The sequence below is a fragment of the Stegostoma tigrinum genome, chromosome 45 (assembly GCF_030684315.1).
Source record: "Stegostoma tigrinum isolate sSteTig4 chromosome 45, sSteTig4.hap1, whole genome shotgun sequence".
Lineage (NCBI taxonomy): Eukaryota > Metazoa > Chordata > Chondrichthyes > Orectolobiformes > Stegostomatidae > Stegostoma > Stegostoma tigrinum.
In genome coordinates this window covers 7,944,217-7,962,995 of record NC_081398.1, presented here as the reverse complement: position 1 = coordinate 7,962,995, position 18,779 = coordinate 7,944,217, and the positions used below count along the sequence as shown (strand labels likewise).

The 18,779-nt window shown below is 46.2% G+C and overlaps 1 protein-coding gene and 1 long non-coding RNA gene across 10 annotated transcripts in view; one reads left to right on the top strand and one right to left on the bottom strand.

Annotated features, from left to right (window-relative positions):
- The window catches only part of LOC125448823 (uncharacterized), an 89,658-nt gene extending 71,209 nt beyond the window's left edge, over window positions 1-18,449 (bottom strand). For 7 of the 9 annotated variants that reach the window (XM_048524378.2, XM_048524379.2, XM_048524384.2 and 4 more), the window contains exons 1-4: window positions 18,337-18,449; window positions 13,794-13,898; window positions 10,370-10,432; window positions 721-807 (exon numbers count right to left, since the gene is read on the bottom strand). In XM_048524378.2, the coding sequence (XP_048380335.2) occupies window positions 721-807; window positions 10,370-10,432; window positions 13,794-13,898; window positions 18,337-18,339 (258 nt within the window). In that variant the 5' untranslated portion in view covers window positions 18,340-18,449. The remainder of the gene's footprint in view (window positions 1-720; window positions 808-10,369; window positions 10,433-13,793; window positions 13,899-18,336) is intronic. The other 2 variants (XM_048524386.2, XM_048524387.2) reach the window with 2 other exon arrangements.
- A 140-nt stretch (window positions 18,450-18,589) lies between these two features.
- Window positions 18,590-18,779, top strand: part of LOC125448612 (uncharacterized) — a 72,209-nt gene continuing 72,019 nt past the window's right edge. Inside the window, exon 1 of the long non-coding RNA XR_007246754.2 lies at window positions 18,590-18,686. This is a non-coding gene — a long non-coding RNA (uncharacterized LOC125448612). The remainder of the gene's footprint in view (window positions 18,687-18,779) is intronic.

Here is an 18,779-nt window from a genome sequence, read left to right as displayed (position 1 = left end):
TGCAGTACCCTGTTCTTGCTTTCTCCCAAGCTCTTTGATGCCTTTAACTCCAAGAACTATATGTAAACCCTTCTTGAAAACATTCAACGTTTTGGCCTCAATCGCTTTCTGTGGCAGAGAATTCCACGGGCTCACCACTCTGTGGGTGAAGACAATTTTCCTCATCTCAGTCCTACCACGTATCCTTAAACGTATCCTGTGACACCTCGGGTTCTGCGCTCCCCGCTCCCCCGTCATCAGGAACATCTTTCTTGCACTTACCCTGTTTAGTCCTGTTAGATTATTGTGGCGTCTACCATCTTATGTTGGCAATGTAGAACCTTTCCCCAAAATCTGGACTAGAACAGCTCCATGAGCACTGACCACTCAACTGTGCTTGGAGAGATCAGCTGCTAATGACTGTGGGTTCCCCCAGCAGCCACAGGTGGCAGGTCATTCAACCGCAGAATGCATCACCGCCTCACTCCACATAAGCACTTTCCAGAAGGGGTAACCACAGAAATTCAGAATGTCACGAGGCTGACACATCTTTTGCAAGGCCTGGGGGCGTGGAAACTCTCAGTAGTGATCCCCCAATGTTCTGACAAATTCAGAACAGAGCATGAGCGACCCAGGATCTCTGCATCTCTTCCCAAAACCAGTGTGGCCACTGAAACAGCCACCCGACTGAGCTCCAGGTGCGCCACAGCAGTGTAACTGATTTCCTCAACTCTATCGTACCTCTTGGATTTTCAAAGCTGACAGCGGTGTTGGAACTCGATTACTGTGCCTTGCTGGCTGTCTGGGAGTCTGAAGCCACTGAAGAAACTATTCAATGAGATTAAACATCTGTCAATCAACAAGCAAGATCACAATATTTCATAACATTCTCTCTCTTTCCATCACCAGCGGAAAGTGGATGCAGCGTCAATGAGATGCACTTGGACAGAACCTCCAAAACGCGCAACCTCTTAACAGTTAGCGGGAGGCCCAGTAGTATTGCCACTGGACTAATAATCCAGAGTTCTAGGTTCGAATCCCATCAATCACAGCAAATGGTGGATACTGAACTGAATAAAAATCTGGGATTAAAAGTCTAACGATGAAACGATAAGCAAATGTTGCAATGTCCTTTCAGAAAGGAAACTGCTGTCCTTGCCCCGGCTGGCTTACACACAACTCCAGACCTTGACTCTTAACCAGCCTGTAAAATCAAAGGCTAAAAATAAAAAGAAAAGGAACGAAACCGATAGGCTACCTGGCAACAACTGAGGCACCGCAAATGACAACAGCAAACTCAGCCCCATACATGTTAAAAGTTCCTCCTTAATAATGTCTCGGCCTTAGCGCTGAAATTGGAACAGCTGCCTTGCAGACTAGTCAAGCAAGAGTCTGATAAGAGTCATACTTCATAGAATCATATCTTAAGAACAAAGAATAGTACAGTGTAGTACTTTCTAGGCCAAAAATCTTTTGCCTCTACGTAGTCCATATCCCTCTATTCCCTGCCTATTCAGGCGCTTCTTAAACGGTGCTGTTCTTTCTGTTTCTGCCACCACTTCTGGCAGCGCACTCCAGACACTTACCATGCTCTGAATAAAAGATCTGCCTCTCACATCTCCTTTAAACTTTCCCCCTTTCACCTTGAAGCTAGGTCACCTAGTTATTGGCATTTCTAACCTGGGAAAAAGGCTCCTACAATCCATTCCTCTTATAACTTTGTAAACCTCTATCAGGTTGCTTCTCAGCCTCCAACGTTCAATCTGAAACAAACAAAATTTGTCCGATCTCTCCTCAAAGCTAATACCCTCCAAACCAAGCAACATCCTGATACCTTTTCTGCTCTCTCTCCAAAGCCTCCACATCCTTCCTATAATGTGGCAAAACTGTATACAATGTCCCAAATGTGGCCAAACTGAAGTCCTATACAGCTGTGACATGACTTGCCTATCGTCATACTCGATATCCCAACCAATTAGATTAGATTAGATTCCCTACAGTGCGGGAACAGGCCCTTCGGCCCAACAAGTCCACACCATCCCATGCAGCATCCCACCCAGACCCATCCCCCTGTGACCCACACACCCCCCCCTGAACACAGCAGGCAATTTAGCATGGCCAATCCACCTAGCCTGCACATCTTTGGACTCTGGGAGGAAACCGGAGCACCCGGAGGAAACCCACGCAGGCATGGGGAGAACGTGCAAACTCCGCAGAGACAGTCGCCCGAGGCCGGAATCGAACCTGGGTCCCCGGCACTGTGAGGCTGCAGTGTTAACCACTGAGCCACAGTGCCGCCGATGAAGGGGAACATGCCATATGCCTTCTTGGCTACCTTATCCACTTGTGTTGCCACTTTCAGGGAACTGTGGACCCGTGCACATTGATCCTTCTGTATGTTAATGCTTTTAAGGGTTCTGCCATTTACTGCATTCTTCCCTGTTGCTCTACACACCCTCCAAAATGCATCGCCTTGCATTTGTCCAGATTGTACTCCATCTTCCACTTCTTCATCCAAGTCTCCAGCTTATCTATATCCTCCCGATTCATCTAGGCAATCCTCCTCACTATCCGCTGCTCCCCCAATCTTTGTGTCATCCACAAACCTACTAATCAGGCACCGACATTTTTATCTAAATCATTTATATAGATTACAGACAATGGGGATCCCAGCACTGATCCTTGCAAACACCACTGGTCACAGACCTCCAGTCAGAAAAACATCCTTCCACTGCTACTCTCTGTCTTCTATGACTAAGCCAGTTCTGTATCCGTCTTACCAGCTCACTACAGATCCCATGTGACTTCACCTTCTATATTAGCCTGCAACGGGGCTTCTTGTCAAAGGGCTTGCTAAAGTCCATGCAGATAACATCCACTGTTCTGATGGTGTTTTCAGACAACACAATCATCATCATTCCATCAACAGGACAGATCCAGAGGTGGCAGCACAGTGGTATACAGTTGGGAGGGAACTACCCTGGGAGTCCTCAAAATTGACTGCAGACACCATGAAATCTCATGGCATCAGGTCAAACATGGAGCGAGGAAACAGTCTGCCGAAAACCAGGTACCATCCTCCCTTGGCTAACGAGCCAGTACACCACCACGCTTGAGGGAGAACTGAGGATTCCCTAGGCACACAATATTCTCGGACAGGGGGGCTTCAATTTTCACTGCCAAGACTGGCTTAGCTGGACCACTACTGACCCCGACGGTTGAGTTCCAAAGGATAGGGCCATTGGATGAGTCTGTGATAGATAGTGAGGGGACCAAGAAGAAGGAAAAACATAGTTGAACTCATAATCGCCAATCTACCTGCCACAGAAGCATCGGTCCATGATGGTATCGGTATGAGTGACTATCACCAGTCCTTATGGAGATGAAGACCTGCCTTTACATTAATACTACCTTCTGTCTTTCGTCTGACACTAATCACCCTGACAAATAGAATAGACTTTGAACAAATCTAGCACCTCAAGACCAGGCTTTCATGAAGCACTGTAGGCCATCAGCTGCAGCCAAATTGTACTTCAATGCAATTTGCAACCTCATGATCCTGCTTTCCCCCCATTCTACCATTAAGCCGGGGATCAACCCTGGTTTAAAGAAGAGTGCAAGAGGGCATGACAGGCATACTTAAAAATCAGATGTCACTCTGATGAGACGATAAAACCAGACTCCTTGCATGTCAAGCTGTGTGCGCAGCAAGTGATAGACAGAGATAAGTGATTCCACCAGCTGCAGATCAGATCGAGGCTCCATGGTCCTACCACATTTAATCCTGAATAGTGGTAGACAAGTATACAATTCACTGGAGGTGGCCCCACAGACATCCCCATCCTTAATGAGGGGGGAACCCAGCAAATCAATGCAAAAAGGTAAGGCCTCAGCACTTGCCACAATCTTTAACCAAAGATGCTGAATGAATGGTCCATCTTGGCTTGTTCCAGAGATCCCCAGCATCAGACATGCCAATCTTCAGTCAATTCAATTCACTCTATGTGACTTCAAGAAATTGTTTGGATTATTGGACGTTGCAAAGTCAATGGGTCCTGACAATGAGATAGCAGGAACTGCAGATGCTGGAGAATCTGAGATGACAAGGTGTGAAGCTGGATGAACACAGCAGGGCCAAGCAGCATCAGAGGTGCAGGAAAGCTTGATGTTTCAGGTTGGGACCCTTCTTCAGACAATATCCTGGCAATTGTGCTAAAGACCTGGGCTCCAGAAATTACTGCAGCCCTAACCAAACTGTTCCAGCATAACACTGGCATTTACCCGACAATGTGGAAAATTGTCCAGATATGTCCTACACACAAAGCAGAACAAATCCAACCCGGTCAATCACTTTGCCATCAGTCTACTCTTGATCATCAATAAACTGCTGGAAGGTGTCATCAGCTTATCGACAACCTGCTCACTGACAGTCAGTTTGGGTTCTAACAGGGTCACTGAGCTCAAGGCTTATTACAGCCTTATTCCAAACATGGATAAAGGAGCGGAGTTCCAGAGGTGAGGTGCGAGTGACTGTTCTTGACATCAAAGCTGCATTTGGCTGAGTTTGATATCAAGTGTGATAACAAAACTGTAGTCAAAGGAAATTGAGGAAAACTTTCTGCGTTATTATAATTGGCACAAAGAAAAATGGCTGTGGTTGCTGAAGATTTTGTCACGTCAGCTTCAGGACATCTCTGCAGGAGTTCCTCAGGGCATATGTTTCAGATCAACCTATTCAGAGATATTGTTACACACCTCTGGAGCAGATGGGTCTCCTCGCCCAGAGGTGAAGTCACTATTATTGCTCCACAAGTAAACTAGTCCCTCAGGATAGTGTCCTTAGCTCAACTACGTGAAGCCGCTTCATCAATGGCCTTCCCTCCGTCATAAGGTTTGAAGTGGGGATGTTTGCGAACAAGTGCACAATGTTCAGCACCATTTGCAACTCCTCAGATACTGGCACAGGCCACATCCAAATGCAGCAAGGCCTGGATAATATCCAGATTTGGGTTGGCACATGGCAAGTAACATTTGCACCAGACCAATGCCAGGCAATTATGAACTCCAAGAAGAGACGAGCCAACCACTGCCTCTTGACATTCAAAGGTGTTACCGTCACTGAATCCCCCAGTATCAACGTCCTGGGGGCTACCAATGACCAGAAGCTGAACTGAAGTGTTTTGAAGAAGGGTCACTGGACTTGAAACATTAACACTGTTTTCACTTCATGGATGCCGCTAGTCTTGCTAAGTTCATCCCGCAATTTCTATTTTCGCCAGCTAAGTACTGTGGCTACAAGAGTGAGTCAGAGGCTAGGAACTGCCAAGAAGCTTGATGCCATCCAAAACAAAGCAGCCAATTTAGCTGGTACCAAATCCAAAAACATTCACTCCTTACACCGCTGATGCTCTGAAGCAGCTGTACATACCATCTACATGTTGCACTGCAGGAATTTAGACAGTACTTTTCTAACCCATAACCCTCCCACTACCATCTAGAAGGACAAGGGCTGTAGCTATATGGGAACACCACCACCTTCTGGAAGGTCCCCTCAAAGCTGCACACAATCCTGACTTGGAAATATATTGCTATTCCTTCAATGACACTGGGTCAAAATCCTGTTCCCCTTCTTAATGATATTGTGATTCTACCTAAATCAAATGGACTGCAGTGGTTGCAAGAAAGCAGGTCGTTATCACCTTCTCAAGGGCAACTAAGGGGCGGCAATAAATGCTGAACCTGCAAGTGATGCCCACGTCCCATGAATGGCTGCATAAAGCTATGGGGACAGACTGCAGACACAGTACAGCAGCACCACCTACAAGTTCTCCTCTGGGCTGCACAGTCTTAACTTGGATCAATATCACCGACAATTCAATACTGCCAGATCATTGGGAAACTTCCTTCCCTAACAGCACCATCAAAAATCCATTGCCACTTTTCACCAAGGACAATGAATTCTGGAAGAAGCAAGAATCATGGCTGATTCTCCAGTGTAGCCCTGGTGGTGCTCTGCACTGTTGTAGATGTCACCTTTTGCAAAAATTATTGGATTCCGTCTACCTGCTCAGGTGGATGTGCAAGATCCCATGGAACTGTTTGAAGGATAGCAGGGGAATTCTCCCAGGCATCCTGGGCAATATTTTTCCCTCAATCAACATGATAAAATTAGATAACCTGGTCATTATCACCTTGCTGAGAGAGTTTTCTGTGTGCAAATTGGCTGCCATGTTTCCTATGTTCCCATGGCTCCTGCAATGAACATAAGTCATTAAGTATTTAACTAACTGTAAAGCACTTTAAGATTGTAGTTCTGAAGAACAGTCTTATTGGACAAAAATGTTAGCTGTTTCTCTCTTCACTCATGCTGCTGGACCTGCTGAGTATTCCCAGCATTCTCTGTTTTTATCTCTAATTTTCAACATCTGCAGTATTTTACTTTTCTAAGCACTTTGTGGCATCTAGCAGTTACATAAAGCACTATATAAATGTAAGGCTTTCTTTTTTATTGTTCCATTTGCTCCTCCCAACTTTCCCACTAGCTGCACAATTTAGATTTCACGCATCTGGCGGAGATTAAATTTGCAATAAATTACATTTACACTTGACAACACTCTTGCTCTTTCCCAACACTGTCACCTATATTTACTTTTGAAGTGCTGTGACCACAGGTACAGTGCTCACAACAGGCCTGACCAATCTACTGCAAACCCTTGGTAACTTTATTCGTCCGGTTCAGTGACTACTTCGAGATGCAGGTTGACAAGACCACAACTCTAGATTCTCTATGCTGAGCCTGCGACCTTTCATGAATGTCTTACATTCATTTCCCCCTCCTGGACAAACACATTGCAACTGTCAGTTCCCCAATTGCCATACAGCGTGGAAACAGACTCTTCTGTCCAACTCATCCATGCTGACCAAATATCCCCAATTAATCTAGTCCCATTTGCCACATTTCCCTCTAAACCCTTCCTATTCATGTACCCATCGAGATGCCTTTTAAACGTTGTAATTGTACCAGCCTCCACCACTTCCTCTGGCAAATCATTTCTCTGCGTGAAAAAGTTGCCCCTTAGTTCTCTTTTTCTCTTTCCCCTGGGAAAAATACCTTCAACATTGGCCCTATTCATGCCCGACATGATTTTGTGAACCTCTATAACACCACCACTCAGCCTCTGACGCTCCAGAGAAAACAGCCCCAGCCTACTCAACCTGTGCCTATAGCTCTAACTTCAAAAATTAAGTGTGCCAATGCTCTGTGCTTGTTAAACACCAGTGTCTGCTGGTGATCAGCTTAGACCATAACACCATAAGAGATAGGAGCGAAAGGAAGGCCATTCAGCCTATCAAGTCCACTCCGCCATTTAAATCTTGGCTGATGGGCATTTCAACACCACTTCCCTGCACTCTCCCCGTAGCCCTTGATTCCTTTTGAGATCAAGAATTTGTCGATCTCTGCCTTGAAGGCATCCAACGTCCCGAGCTCCACTGCACTCTGCGGCAATGAATTCCACAAGCCCACCACTCTCTGGCTGAAGAAATGTCGTCTCATTTCAGTTTTAAATTTACCCCCTCTAATTTTAAGGCTGTGCCCATGGGTCCTAGTCTCCCTGCCTAACGGAAACAACTTCCTAGCGTCCACCCCTTCTAAACCAGACATTATCTTGTAAGTTTCTATTAGATCTCCCCTCAACCTTCTAAACTCTACAATCCCAGGATCCTTAGCCATTCATCATACGTTAAACCTACTATTCCAGGGATCATCCGTGTGAATCTCCGCTGGACACGTTCCAGGGCTAGTATGTCCTTCCTGAGGTGTAGGGCCCAAAATTGGACACAGTATTCTAAATGAGGCCTAACTAGAGCCTTATAAAGCCTCAGAAGCACATCGCTGCTTTTATATTCTAACCCTCTTGAGATAGAACATTTTGTTAGGAACAACTTAGGGGCCACAAACCTAATCGGAAAGCACTTATCTAAGTCCAGTAGAGATGCAAAGGGATCTGCAGCTAATATATTGGAAAACATTAAGTGTAAAAGATTAATCAGCCTACAACAAAACAAAACAAAACAGGGGTTTATAAATGCAGGGGCGGAATTGGAAAGTTGAAACGTTCCATTAAACTTGCACAAAGTCTTGGTGATTTAGACCATACTTAGAGAGAAACAAGATTATACTGGACTCTCACAGGACACTAGCTCAGGCTCAGCCGGAGCTATATCCAGTTCTGGATGTCGCACTATAGGATGGATGACAGGTTACTGGAGAGGGTGCAGAAAAGGTTCATGCACGGATATGGAACTTCAGTTATGACGGTAAGTTGCAGATTTTAGGACTGTTTTCATTGAAGAAGGTGGAGAGACTTCAAAGGTGCCTTCACAAGCCTGAAGAATCTGGGCTGAGTGGATAGGGAGAAACTCTTCCCACTCACAAAGGGATCAGGAACAACTGCTGAAAGAAACAACATGGAACTGTGGAAACATGTTTTCGTGAAGCGGGTAGCAACGGTCCGGATTGCACTGCCAGAGTGTGAGGTATACTCATTTGAAGCATTTTAAAGGGAATTAGATTGTTAGCAAAAAAGCATGAATGTGTAGGGTTACAGGGAGGAGACAAGAGAAAAGGCACTAAGTAAATTGTTTGGTGCAAACTGAATGGGCCAAACTTTGGGGCTGTGATATTGCAAAAAAGATGCAGAAAATGCAAAAACAGAAGATTTATTCAAATAATGTGAGAGATGAAAGGTTAAAACTATCAAGAAATGCTAAACAGTTTGAGTCTCTTTCACTAGAGGAAGGCAAACCTGAAAAGAGTTTCTAAGATTGCATTGAGGTAATGTTTCCATGCATGGGAGTGGTGGCAGAACTACAAGTCCCAGGCTATCACCAATAATAGACAGTAAAAAACCATAAGAATTGAGGAAATGGAAAGAACTGAAAGTTCTTCAGTCTGACGGGTCACCAAACTGTTAACTTTCATTTTTCTTCACAGATGCTTCAGACCTGCTGAGCTTTTCTGACAACTGCTGTTTTTGTAATAACTGACAGTATTTTGTTTTCATTGTGGTCTGAGTAACTATTTCCCTTTAATGACAGGAGGGACCTCAGAGGAACAAAGGGTTCTTAGGGACTTTGCCCAGCGATCCCTAAAGGTGGCAGGACAGGGTAATAGAAGGCATAGGGGGACACTTGCCTTCATTGTGGTGGCACAGATCATAACAACAGGGAGGTTATGCTGTAAATTAGAAACAAAAACAGGAGTTGCTGGAAAATCTCAGCAGGTATGGCAGCATCTGAGAAGAGAACAAGAACAAAGAACATTACAGTACAGGAACAGGCCCTTTGGCCCTCCAAGACTGAACCGACATGCTGCCAGTTACGACTAAAGCCCCCTACCCTTCCGGGGGCCATATTCCTCTATTCCCATCCTGTTCATCTATTTGTCAAGACACCCTTTAAAAGTCACTATTGCATCTGCTTCCACTACCTCCCACGGCAGCGAGTTCCAGGCACCCCCCAGTCTCCATGTAAAAGAAAAACTGAGAAATCAGAATTAATGTTTCAGGTCCGATTACCCTCCCTCACTACTCAGGGGACCTGACCGAGATGTATAAGATTATGAGCAGTGCACACAGGGCGGATAGGAAGCAGCTAATCCTCTTAGTTGAAGGGTCACTAACGTGGACTGGAATTTAAAGGTGAAATGCACAAGATTTAGGGAGGATTTGAGAAAATATTCTTCACTTAGAGAGTTGGGGGTCTGGAATGCACTGCTGAGGAGGGTATTTGGGGTGGGAAGCCTCTCAACCTTTAAAAAGTACTCAGGTGGCACTTGAAATGCCATAACATTCAAAAGGTATGGGCTGAAAAATGTGGATTCAGAGTCATTTTTTGTTGGTGTTGGCTTAATGGGCTGAGGGGCCTTTTCAGCAACATTTAAATCCGTGATGAATCTAGAATGGGAGCTCGGACGGAACATCTTTACCCAGAGGGTGCTGAGAATGTGGAAATGACTGTCACGGCAACTGTGTTGAAGTGAACAATATAAATGAGATGACTGGGAAGCTGTTTCAGAGAAAGTAGGAACTGCAGATGCTGGAGAATCTGAGATAACAAGGTGTGGAGCTGGATGAACACACTAGGCCAAGCAGCGTCAGAGGAGCAGGAAGGCTGACGTCTCGGGCCTAGACCCCCGAAACGTCAGCCTTTCTGCTCCTCTGATGCTGACTGGGAAGCGGGATGAGTACATGAGGCACAGAGGAACAGGTTATAACGATGGAGCAAGAGGAAATATTGCGAGAAGCAAGTGATTTGCAGCATAAACATGGACCAGAAGGGCTGAATGGCCTGTTTCTGAAAGGAATCACGAGTTTGATGGGTAACTGACCTCTTCCACTTTCTTGGACATACTCCGCCTGAGTGGGAAACTTTGCAAGGCATCAATACGAGGCTGAAAACAAACCAGGCTTTGGGTAAATAACAAAACACACAGTATGTTTCTTCCAAGCAACATGTTCTCCGTTCTCCCAAAAGTATCATTTTGTCAATTGTTTCCCGGATGTATAAGCAGTCCCTGATGCTGGTGACAACTCCTTCCCCCTCAACTACTGCCTTGCCCACGGGGTCCATTATTATTCGTTCACAAGCCCTCGCACTGCAGGGCAGCTGTTTGTCCACAGTGGGCATCACAGGCAAGTGTGGATTTAGTGTGCCCCAATGCCGCTGCGTCCAAGCACACCTTACGGATGGGATCGGTGGAACGACAATGCAGGTTAAACTTATTCCAGCCTCAGCCAGCAGCAACAACACCAAACATCACATCCATAGGACAGCTAAGGTTCGGCACAGAGCCTGGCACGGTTTGAGCTGTACGTGGCATCACTTTCAGCAGTACAAGAAGTGTCACAGCCAAACCAAATATTTCAAACTCACCCCTCTTTGGGGGGAGCAAGGCATTAGTAATGATGCTACTCGACTAATAACTAGGGGAGGCAATGGCCTAATGATATTAATACTGGACTATTAATCCAGAGACCCAGATAACGTTCCAGGGTCCTGGGTTCGAATTCAATAAAAATCAGGAATTAAGTGTATAATCATAGCAATGTTGACTTTTGGGACAAACCCATCTGGTTCACTAATGTCCTTTAGGGAAGGAAACTGCCATCCTTACCTGGTTTGGCCTACAAGTGACTCCAGACACAGAGCAATCTGGTTGGCTCTCCACTGCCCTCTGGGCAATTAGGCACAGGCAATAAACGCTGGCCAGGCAATAAATGGCCAGTGACACGTTCATCCCATGAATGAATTTAAAAAAATCTGCGAGGCTCTTAGAGTAGAGCTGGATGAACACAGCAGGCCAAGCAGCATCTTAGGAGCACAAAAGCTGACGTTTCAGGCCTAGGCCCTTCATTAGAAAAGGGGGAGGGGGAGAGGGTTCTGAAATAAATAGGGAGAGAGGGAGGTGGATCGAAGATGAATAGAGGAGAAGATAGGTGGAGAGCAGACAGACAAGTTAAAGAGGCAGGGATGGAGCCAGTAGAGTTGAGTGTAGATGGGGAGGTAGGGAGACGATAGGTCAGCCGCGGGAGGACAGACAGGTCAAGGGGGCGGCATGAGGTTAGTAGGTAGGAAATGGGGGTGGGGCTTGATGTGGGAGGAGGGGATAGGTGAGAGGAAGAACAGGTTAGGGAGGCGAGGACGAGCTGGGCTGGTTTTCAGATGCAGTAGGGGGGAGGGGAGATTTTGAAGCTTGTGAAATCCGCATTAATACCATGGGCTGCAGGGTTCCTAAGCGGAATATGAGTTGCTGTTCCTGCAACCTTCGAGTGGCATCGTTGTGGCACTGCAGGAGGCCCATGATGGACATGCCGTCTAAGGAATGGGAGGGGGAGTTGAAATGGTTCGCCACTGGGAGGTACAGTTGTTTACTGCGAACCGAGCGGAGGTGTTCTGCAAAGTGGTCCCCAAGCCTCTGCTTGGTTTCCCCAATGTAGAGGAGGCCACAACGGGTACAGTGGATGGAGTACACTAGATTGGCAGATGTGCAGGTGAACATAAACTTGATGTGGAAAGTCTTCTTGGGGCCTGGGATGGGGGTGAGGGAGGAGGTGTAGGGAGCAGGTACAGCACTTCCTGCAGTTGCAGGGGGACATGCTGGGTGTGGTGGGGTTGGAGGGGAGTGTGGAGCAGGCAAGGGAGTCACGGAGAGAGTGGTCCCTCTGGAAGGCAGACGAGGGTGGGGATGGAAAAATGTCTTTGGTGGTGGGGTCAGATTGCAGATGACGGAAGTGTCGGAGGATGATGCGTTGTATGCGGAGGTTGGCGGGGTGGTACGTGAGGACAAGGGGGATCCCTCTTTTAGTGGTCATTGTGGGGACGGGGTGTGAGGGATGAGTTGCAGGAAATGCGGGAGACACGGTCGAAGGCATTCTTGACCACTGCGGGGAGCGGGGGGGGGTGGTGGGAGTTGCAGTCCTTGAAAAATGAAGACATCCAAGATGTACTGGAGTGGAATGCCTTAATCTGGGAGCAGATGTGGTGGAGGCAAAGGAATTGGGAATAGGGGATGGCATTTTTGCAGGAAGCTGGATGGGAGGAGGTGTATTCTAGGTAGCTGTGGGAGGCTGTGGGCTTGAAATGGATATCGGTTTCTACGTGGTTGCCTGAGATGGAGACAGAGAGGTTCAGGAAGGTGAGGGAGGTGTTCGAGATAGTCCAGGTGAACTTGAGGTTGGGGTGGAAGGTGTTGGTGAAGTGGATGAACTGTTCGAGCTCCTCATGGGAGCACGAGGTGGCACCGATACAGTCATCAATGTAACGGAGGAAGAGGTGGGGTTTGGGGCCAATGCAGGCAGATCATACCATACAAAGTGCATGAGGGTATTAGAACAGAGTGAGGAATACAATGTCACAGCTGTGGTGAAGTCGCACAAAGAGCGAGGTCAACATTAAATTTAAAATTTGAGACGTCCGTTCAGAAGTCTAATAATAGCAGGGAAGAAGCTGTTCTTGAATCTGATAGTATGGGTTTTTAAGCTTTTGTATCTTCTGCCCACCAAAAGACTGGAAAAGAATATAATCAGGGGTCATTGATTATGTTGGCTGCTTTCTTGAGGGAGCAAGAAGTATAGATGAGATCAATGGATGTAAGGTTGGCTTGTGTGACAGATTAGGCTATGTTCACAGCTCTATGTAGTTTCTTACAGTCCTGGGCAGAGCAGTTGCTGTACCAAGCCGAGAGACAATTGGACAGAATGCTTTCTATGGTAGATCTATAAAAATTGATAAGTGTCTTATATTTAGATGATAATGTGCAAGATTACAGGAAAGAACAAGTCATGATGCTCATCGAAAGCGGTTTCAGCCATGTTGGTAGAATGATCTTCTCCGGTCCCATATTAATTCTGTTACTGAGTGACCTATAATCTCTTGTCACTGATCCTTCATGTGATGGAAGCAGTTTCTCTTTCCTTACTATGTCAAAACCCTTTCTGATTTTAAAGATCTCTAACAAATCTGTTCTTAGTCTTCTCTGCTTTAAAGGAAATAATAACAGCTTCTCTGGTCCCGGATTCCTCAGCAAACCACAGTTGTAAATCTCATTCCAGAATTCCTCACTGACCATACAGCAGGTCACTTGCAGCCTGTCCGCAACAGGCAGGCTGAGCATGCAGTCTAAAAGACCACGATTCAGTCTAAAAATCAACATTTTCAGATACACCAGGCAGCTAAATGATCAGGAAACAGTACAAAACAGGGTCATGCCATGTAGCGCAGCACAAGGTGTAATCTGAGCAAGCCTCATTTACCTGCAGTGACTTTGGCTGCGTTTTTGGCTTTTTCTCCAGCTGTGCCTCCCGTTCCAATGAGTTCAGAGAGGCTCTGCTCCTCAGAGATTGTCTTCTGCTGTTTTCCTGCACGGAAATTCACCGAAATTAGTTTCAAATCAAGCAATGGACCTGAAGATGTGAAACTCAAAAAGTGGCTCAGAATCCAACCTCTCTCCTGGCTAAAGGAGGTGACGCAGTCGTCGAGATTGGCTTCCATAACAACAACCCATGTTTGTAGAGCATTTTTTAGAGAACACATTAGAACATAGAACAGTACAGCACAGAACAGGCCCTTCAGCCCACAATGTTGTGCCGACCATTGATCCTCATGTATGCACCCTCAAATTTCTGTGACCATATGCATGTCCAGCAGTCTCTTAAATGTCCCCAATGACCTTGCTTCCACAACTGCTGCTGGCAATGCATTCCATGCCCTCACAACTCTAAGTGAACAAAGATTTTGTTGATGGGGTAGGTTTTAGGGTAAGTCTTAAAGGACGAAGTGAGGTAGAGGGGTGTAGAAACAGTTTGATTTTATTTGTACATTGGGTGTGAGCACTGAAGGCTGGGCCAGTATTTATCACCCATCCCTGAATGCCCTGCAGAGGGTGCTGAGCTGCTTCTCCAACAGTGGCAGTCTTTGGGGTGTGCAGATATTCACAATGATGTTATAGAGTCATAAAGGTGTGCAACACAGAGTCAGACCCTTCAGTCCAGTCGTCCATGCCAACCAGACATTCTATACTAACCTAGTCCCGTTTGCCAGCATTTGGCCAGAATCTTCTTAAACCCTTCCTATTCATATATCCATCCAGATGCCTTTCAAATGTCTTAATTTTGTGCCTCTACCACTTCCTCTAGCAGTTCATGACATACATGACAAAGTTGCCCCTTAGGTCCCATATAAATCTTTCCCCGCTCACCTTAAACCTATGCCCTCTAGTTTGAGACTCCCCCACCCTGGGAAAAAGACCTTGGCTGTTCATCCTGTCCATGCCTCTCACGATTTTATAAACCTTTACAAGTCACTCCTCAGCCTCCAAATCTCCAGGGAAAATAGCCCCTGCTTTTCCAGCCTCACCCTATAGCTTCAACCCTGGCAACATCCTCGTAAATCATTCCCGAACCATTTCAAGTTTCACAACATTTTTCCCGATAGCAGTATGGAACGGAGCACCAGCATTTTGACCCAGCACAAAAACAGAAGTGTGTGACTGAGACAGTAACTTTCAGATGATGATGTTCCCATGAATCTGCTGCTGTTGTCTTTCTACTTGAACAGGCACAACGAACAAGACCCCACAGTTCTCTGGGAATAGAAGCTTCCAGAGGTTCACTATTCTCTGAGAGAAGAGATTCTTATTCGTCACTGTCTTAAATGGTTGTCCTCTCTTTCTCAGGCTGTGCCAACTGGATCAGCACCCTCCCCTCCCTCCCCACCCAGCCACTGGAAACATTCTTTTTGCGTCCACCCTATTCAGACCTGTCAGAAATTTGTTTGCTTTGATAAGATCACCTCTCATTCTCCTAAACCTTATTGAAATGTTTTCAAGACCATAAGACCGTAAGACATAGGAGTGGAAGTAAGGCCATTTGGCCCAACCAGTCCACTCTGCCATTTAATCATGGCTGATGGGCATTTCTACTCCACTCACCCGCACTCTCCCCGTAGCCCTTATTTCCTTGTGAGATCAAGAAATTATCAATCTCTGCCTTGAAGACATTTAATGTCCTGGCCTCCACTGCACTCTGCGGCAATGAATTCCACAGGCCCACCACCCTCTGGCTGAAGAAATGTCTCCTAATTTCCGTTTTAAATTGACCCCCTCTAATTCTAAGGCTGTGCCCACGGGTCCTAGTCTCCCCGCCTAACGGAAAAAACTTCCCAGCGTCCACCCTTTCTAAGCCATACATTATCTTGTAAGTTTCTATTAGGTCTCCCTTCAACTTTCTAAACTCTAATGAGTACAATCCCAGGATCCTTAGCCGTTCATCATATGCTAAACCTACCATTCCAGGGATCATCTGTGTGAATCTCCGCTGGACATGCTCCAGTGCCAGTATGTCCTTCCTGAGGTGTGGGGCCCAAAATTGGACACAGTATTCTAAATGGGGCCTAATTAGAGCTTTATAAAGTCTCAGAAGCACATCGCTGCTTTTACATTCCAACCCTGAGATAAGTGACAACATTACATTCGCTTTCTTAATCATGGACTCAACCTGCAAGTTAACCTTCAGAGAATCCTGGACTAGCACTCCCAGATCCCTTCGTACTTCGGCTTTATGAATTTTCTCACCGTTTAGAAAATAGTCCATGCCTGTATTCTTTTTTCCAAAGTGCAAGACCTCGCATTTTCTCACATTGAATTTCATCAGCCATTTCCTTGACCACTCTCCTAAACTGTCTAAATCTTTCTGCAGCCTCCCCACCTCCTCAGTACTACCTCCTGTCCACCTATCTTCATATCATCGGCAAACTTCGCCAGAATGCCCCCAGTCCCTTCATCCACATCATTAATATATAAAGCGAACAGCTGCGGCCCCCACACTGAACCCTGTGGGACACCACTTGTCACCGGTTGCCATTCTGAAAAAGAGCCTTTTATCCCAGCTCTCTGCTTTCTGTCAGACAGCCAATCCTCAATCCAAGCCAGTAGCTCACCTCGAACACCATGGGCCCTCACCTTACTCAGCAGCCTCCCATGATGCACCTTATCAAAGGTCTTTTGGAAGTCTAGATAGATAACATCCACTGGGTTTCCCTGGTCTAACCTATTTGTTACCTGTTCAAAGAATTCCAACAGGTTTGTCAGGCACGGCCTCCCCTGGATGTGAGAGTTTGCTCGCTGAGCTGGAAGGTTAGTTTTTTTTTCACATCCAGAACCTCAACCTGAGTTACAAATCTTCTCAAAACTCACTACGACCTTCCCTTACTAAATCGATGCTGACTTGTTCTAATCCGATCTTGCACTTGCAAGAATTTAGAAATCTCATCCTTAACTATGGATTCTAGAATTTTACCAACAACCGAGGTTAGGCTAATCGGCCTGTAATTTTCCATCTTTTGTCTTGATCCTTTCTTAAGCAAGGGGGTTACAACAGCGATTTTCCAATCATCTGGGACTTTCCCTGATTCCAGTGACTTTTGAAAGTTTGCTTCAATTTGGTCAGCTATTTAGGATTGCTCCTTTCTGCCTTATTTCTTCATATGATTGAGCAGTTCAATTTGCAACCCACATGTGGGGCATTTGCGCTCGTGGAGGCAGATCATCCCACCAAGTGGTGGGACCCAGGATGCAGAAATTGCCTCCTTTTTGTTCTGTTTCTACCACAGCTCTGCCTCACCATTAAACGTATTCAGACTCATAGCGTGATGGACGTTCAGTGGGAAAAATACCTGCAATATTTGGAAATAAATGTTCTAGTTGTACTTCAGATCTATTCCGAGATCTATGAGAGAGCTGGAGCAGAATGGATCATCCACAAGGTTTACTGGTTTATCCAGTGGTATACTGGAAACTAGATATTTTTGGTAAAATCAGATAGTACTTTATTGCTTGTCAGAGTTGTACAGCATCAAAACAGACCCTTTGGTCCAACCAATCCATGCCAAGCATAATCCCAAACTAAACTGGTCCCACCTGTCTGCTCCTAGTCCATATCCCTCCAAACTTTGTTACAGAGATAGTAGGAACTGCAGATGCTACAGAATCTGAGATAACAAGGTGTGGAACTGGATGAACACAGCAAGCCAAGCAGCATCATAAGAGCAGGAAAGCTAACATTTCGGGCCTAGACCATTTCTGAAGAAGGGTCTCGATCCGAAACGTCAGCTTTCCTGCTCCTTCCCAATGCTACTTGGCTTGCTGTGTTCATCCAGCTCGACACCTTGTTATGTCTCCAAACCTTTCCTTTTCAAGAACTTATTCAAACGTCTTTTAAACATTTTAACTGTATTCACATCCACCACTTCCTCTGGCAGTTTGTTCCACACGTGAGCCACTTTCTGTGTAAAAGGGTTGCCCTTTGTGTCATTCTTAAATCTTTCTCTTCTCACCTTAAAAATGCCCCCTAGTTTTGAACTCCCCCAGCCTAGGGAAAGAGATACTTGCCATTCACCTTAACTATACTCCTCATGATTTTATAATCCTCAATTAGGTCACCCCTGTAACTCCTACACACCAGCCTTCCCAGTCTACTTTTATATCTCAAATTCCTTACAACATCCTGGTAAACGTTTCTGAACCCTCTCCACTTTAATAACATCCTCCCTATAGCAGGACGATCAGAACAGTGCAGAGATATGGACGGTGCTATATCAATGCAAACTCCTTCCTCTTTCAACGTCCCGTTTGTAAGTACATCAGGAGCTCAGCCGCATCACTAATTGGCGCATGGCGCATGGCGCACGACTGCATCTTGTGTTAGGCTTTTGCAGAAAAGAAAAGGTTTTAAAGGGAAAATACCAAGACAGAACTTAAACCCTTCCCAACCTCAGCATACCACCCCCCAAGTCACTCACCATCTTCCGATGCCTAGGCTCCGCTTCTCCCGCCGACACCAAGCAACCCCAGGTCAAGAGTCAGAGGTAAGCCGGGACACCCCAATGTGATGCCCTTCGCCCCGCGCTTTGCGGGGCGGTGCCATCTTTATTAGGGGCACGTAGACTCCTTCGTCTGTGCCTGCGGGTGTCGCGCGTGTTGAGGAGCTCCATCTTTGTTAGGGGCGACGAGCGGAAACGGTTTTGTCGGCCATTTTCCATTCCGACCGTTGCGCGCCCCGCAACGCCATCTTTATCGGGGGTTGTGTGATGGACTGGGAAGGCTCACCGCTCCCTTGTGTTTGCTTTGTGGGCCTCGAAGACCCGAGGAGGTAGGCCCCTTTCCAGCTGCTATGATTTCCCTCGGTGATGCTGTTGAAGATCTTATAAGTGGGTTGTTTTGGGCTCCAACCGAGGATAAAATT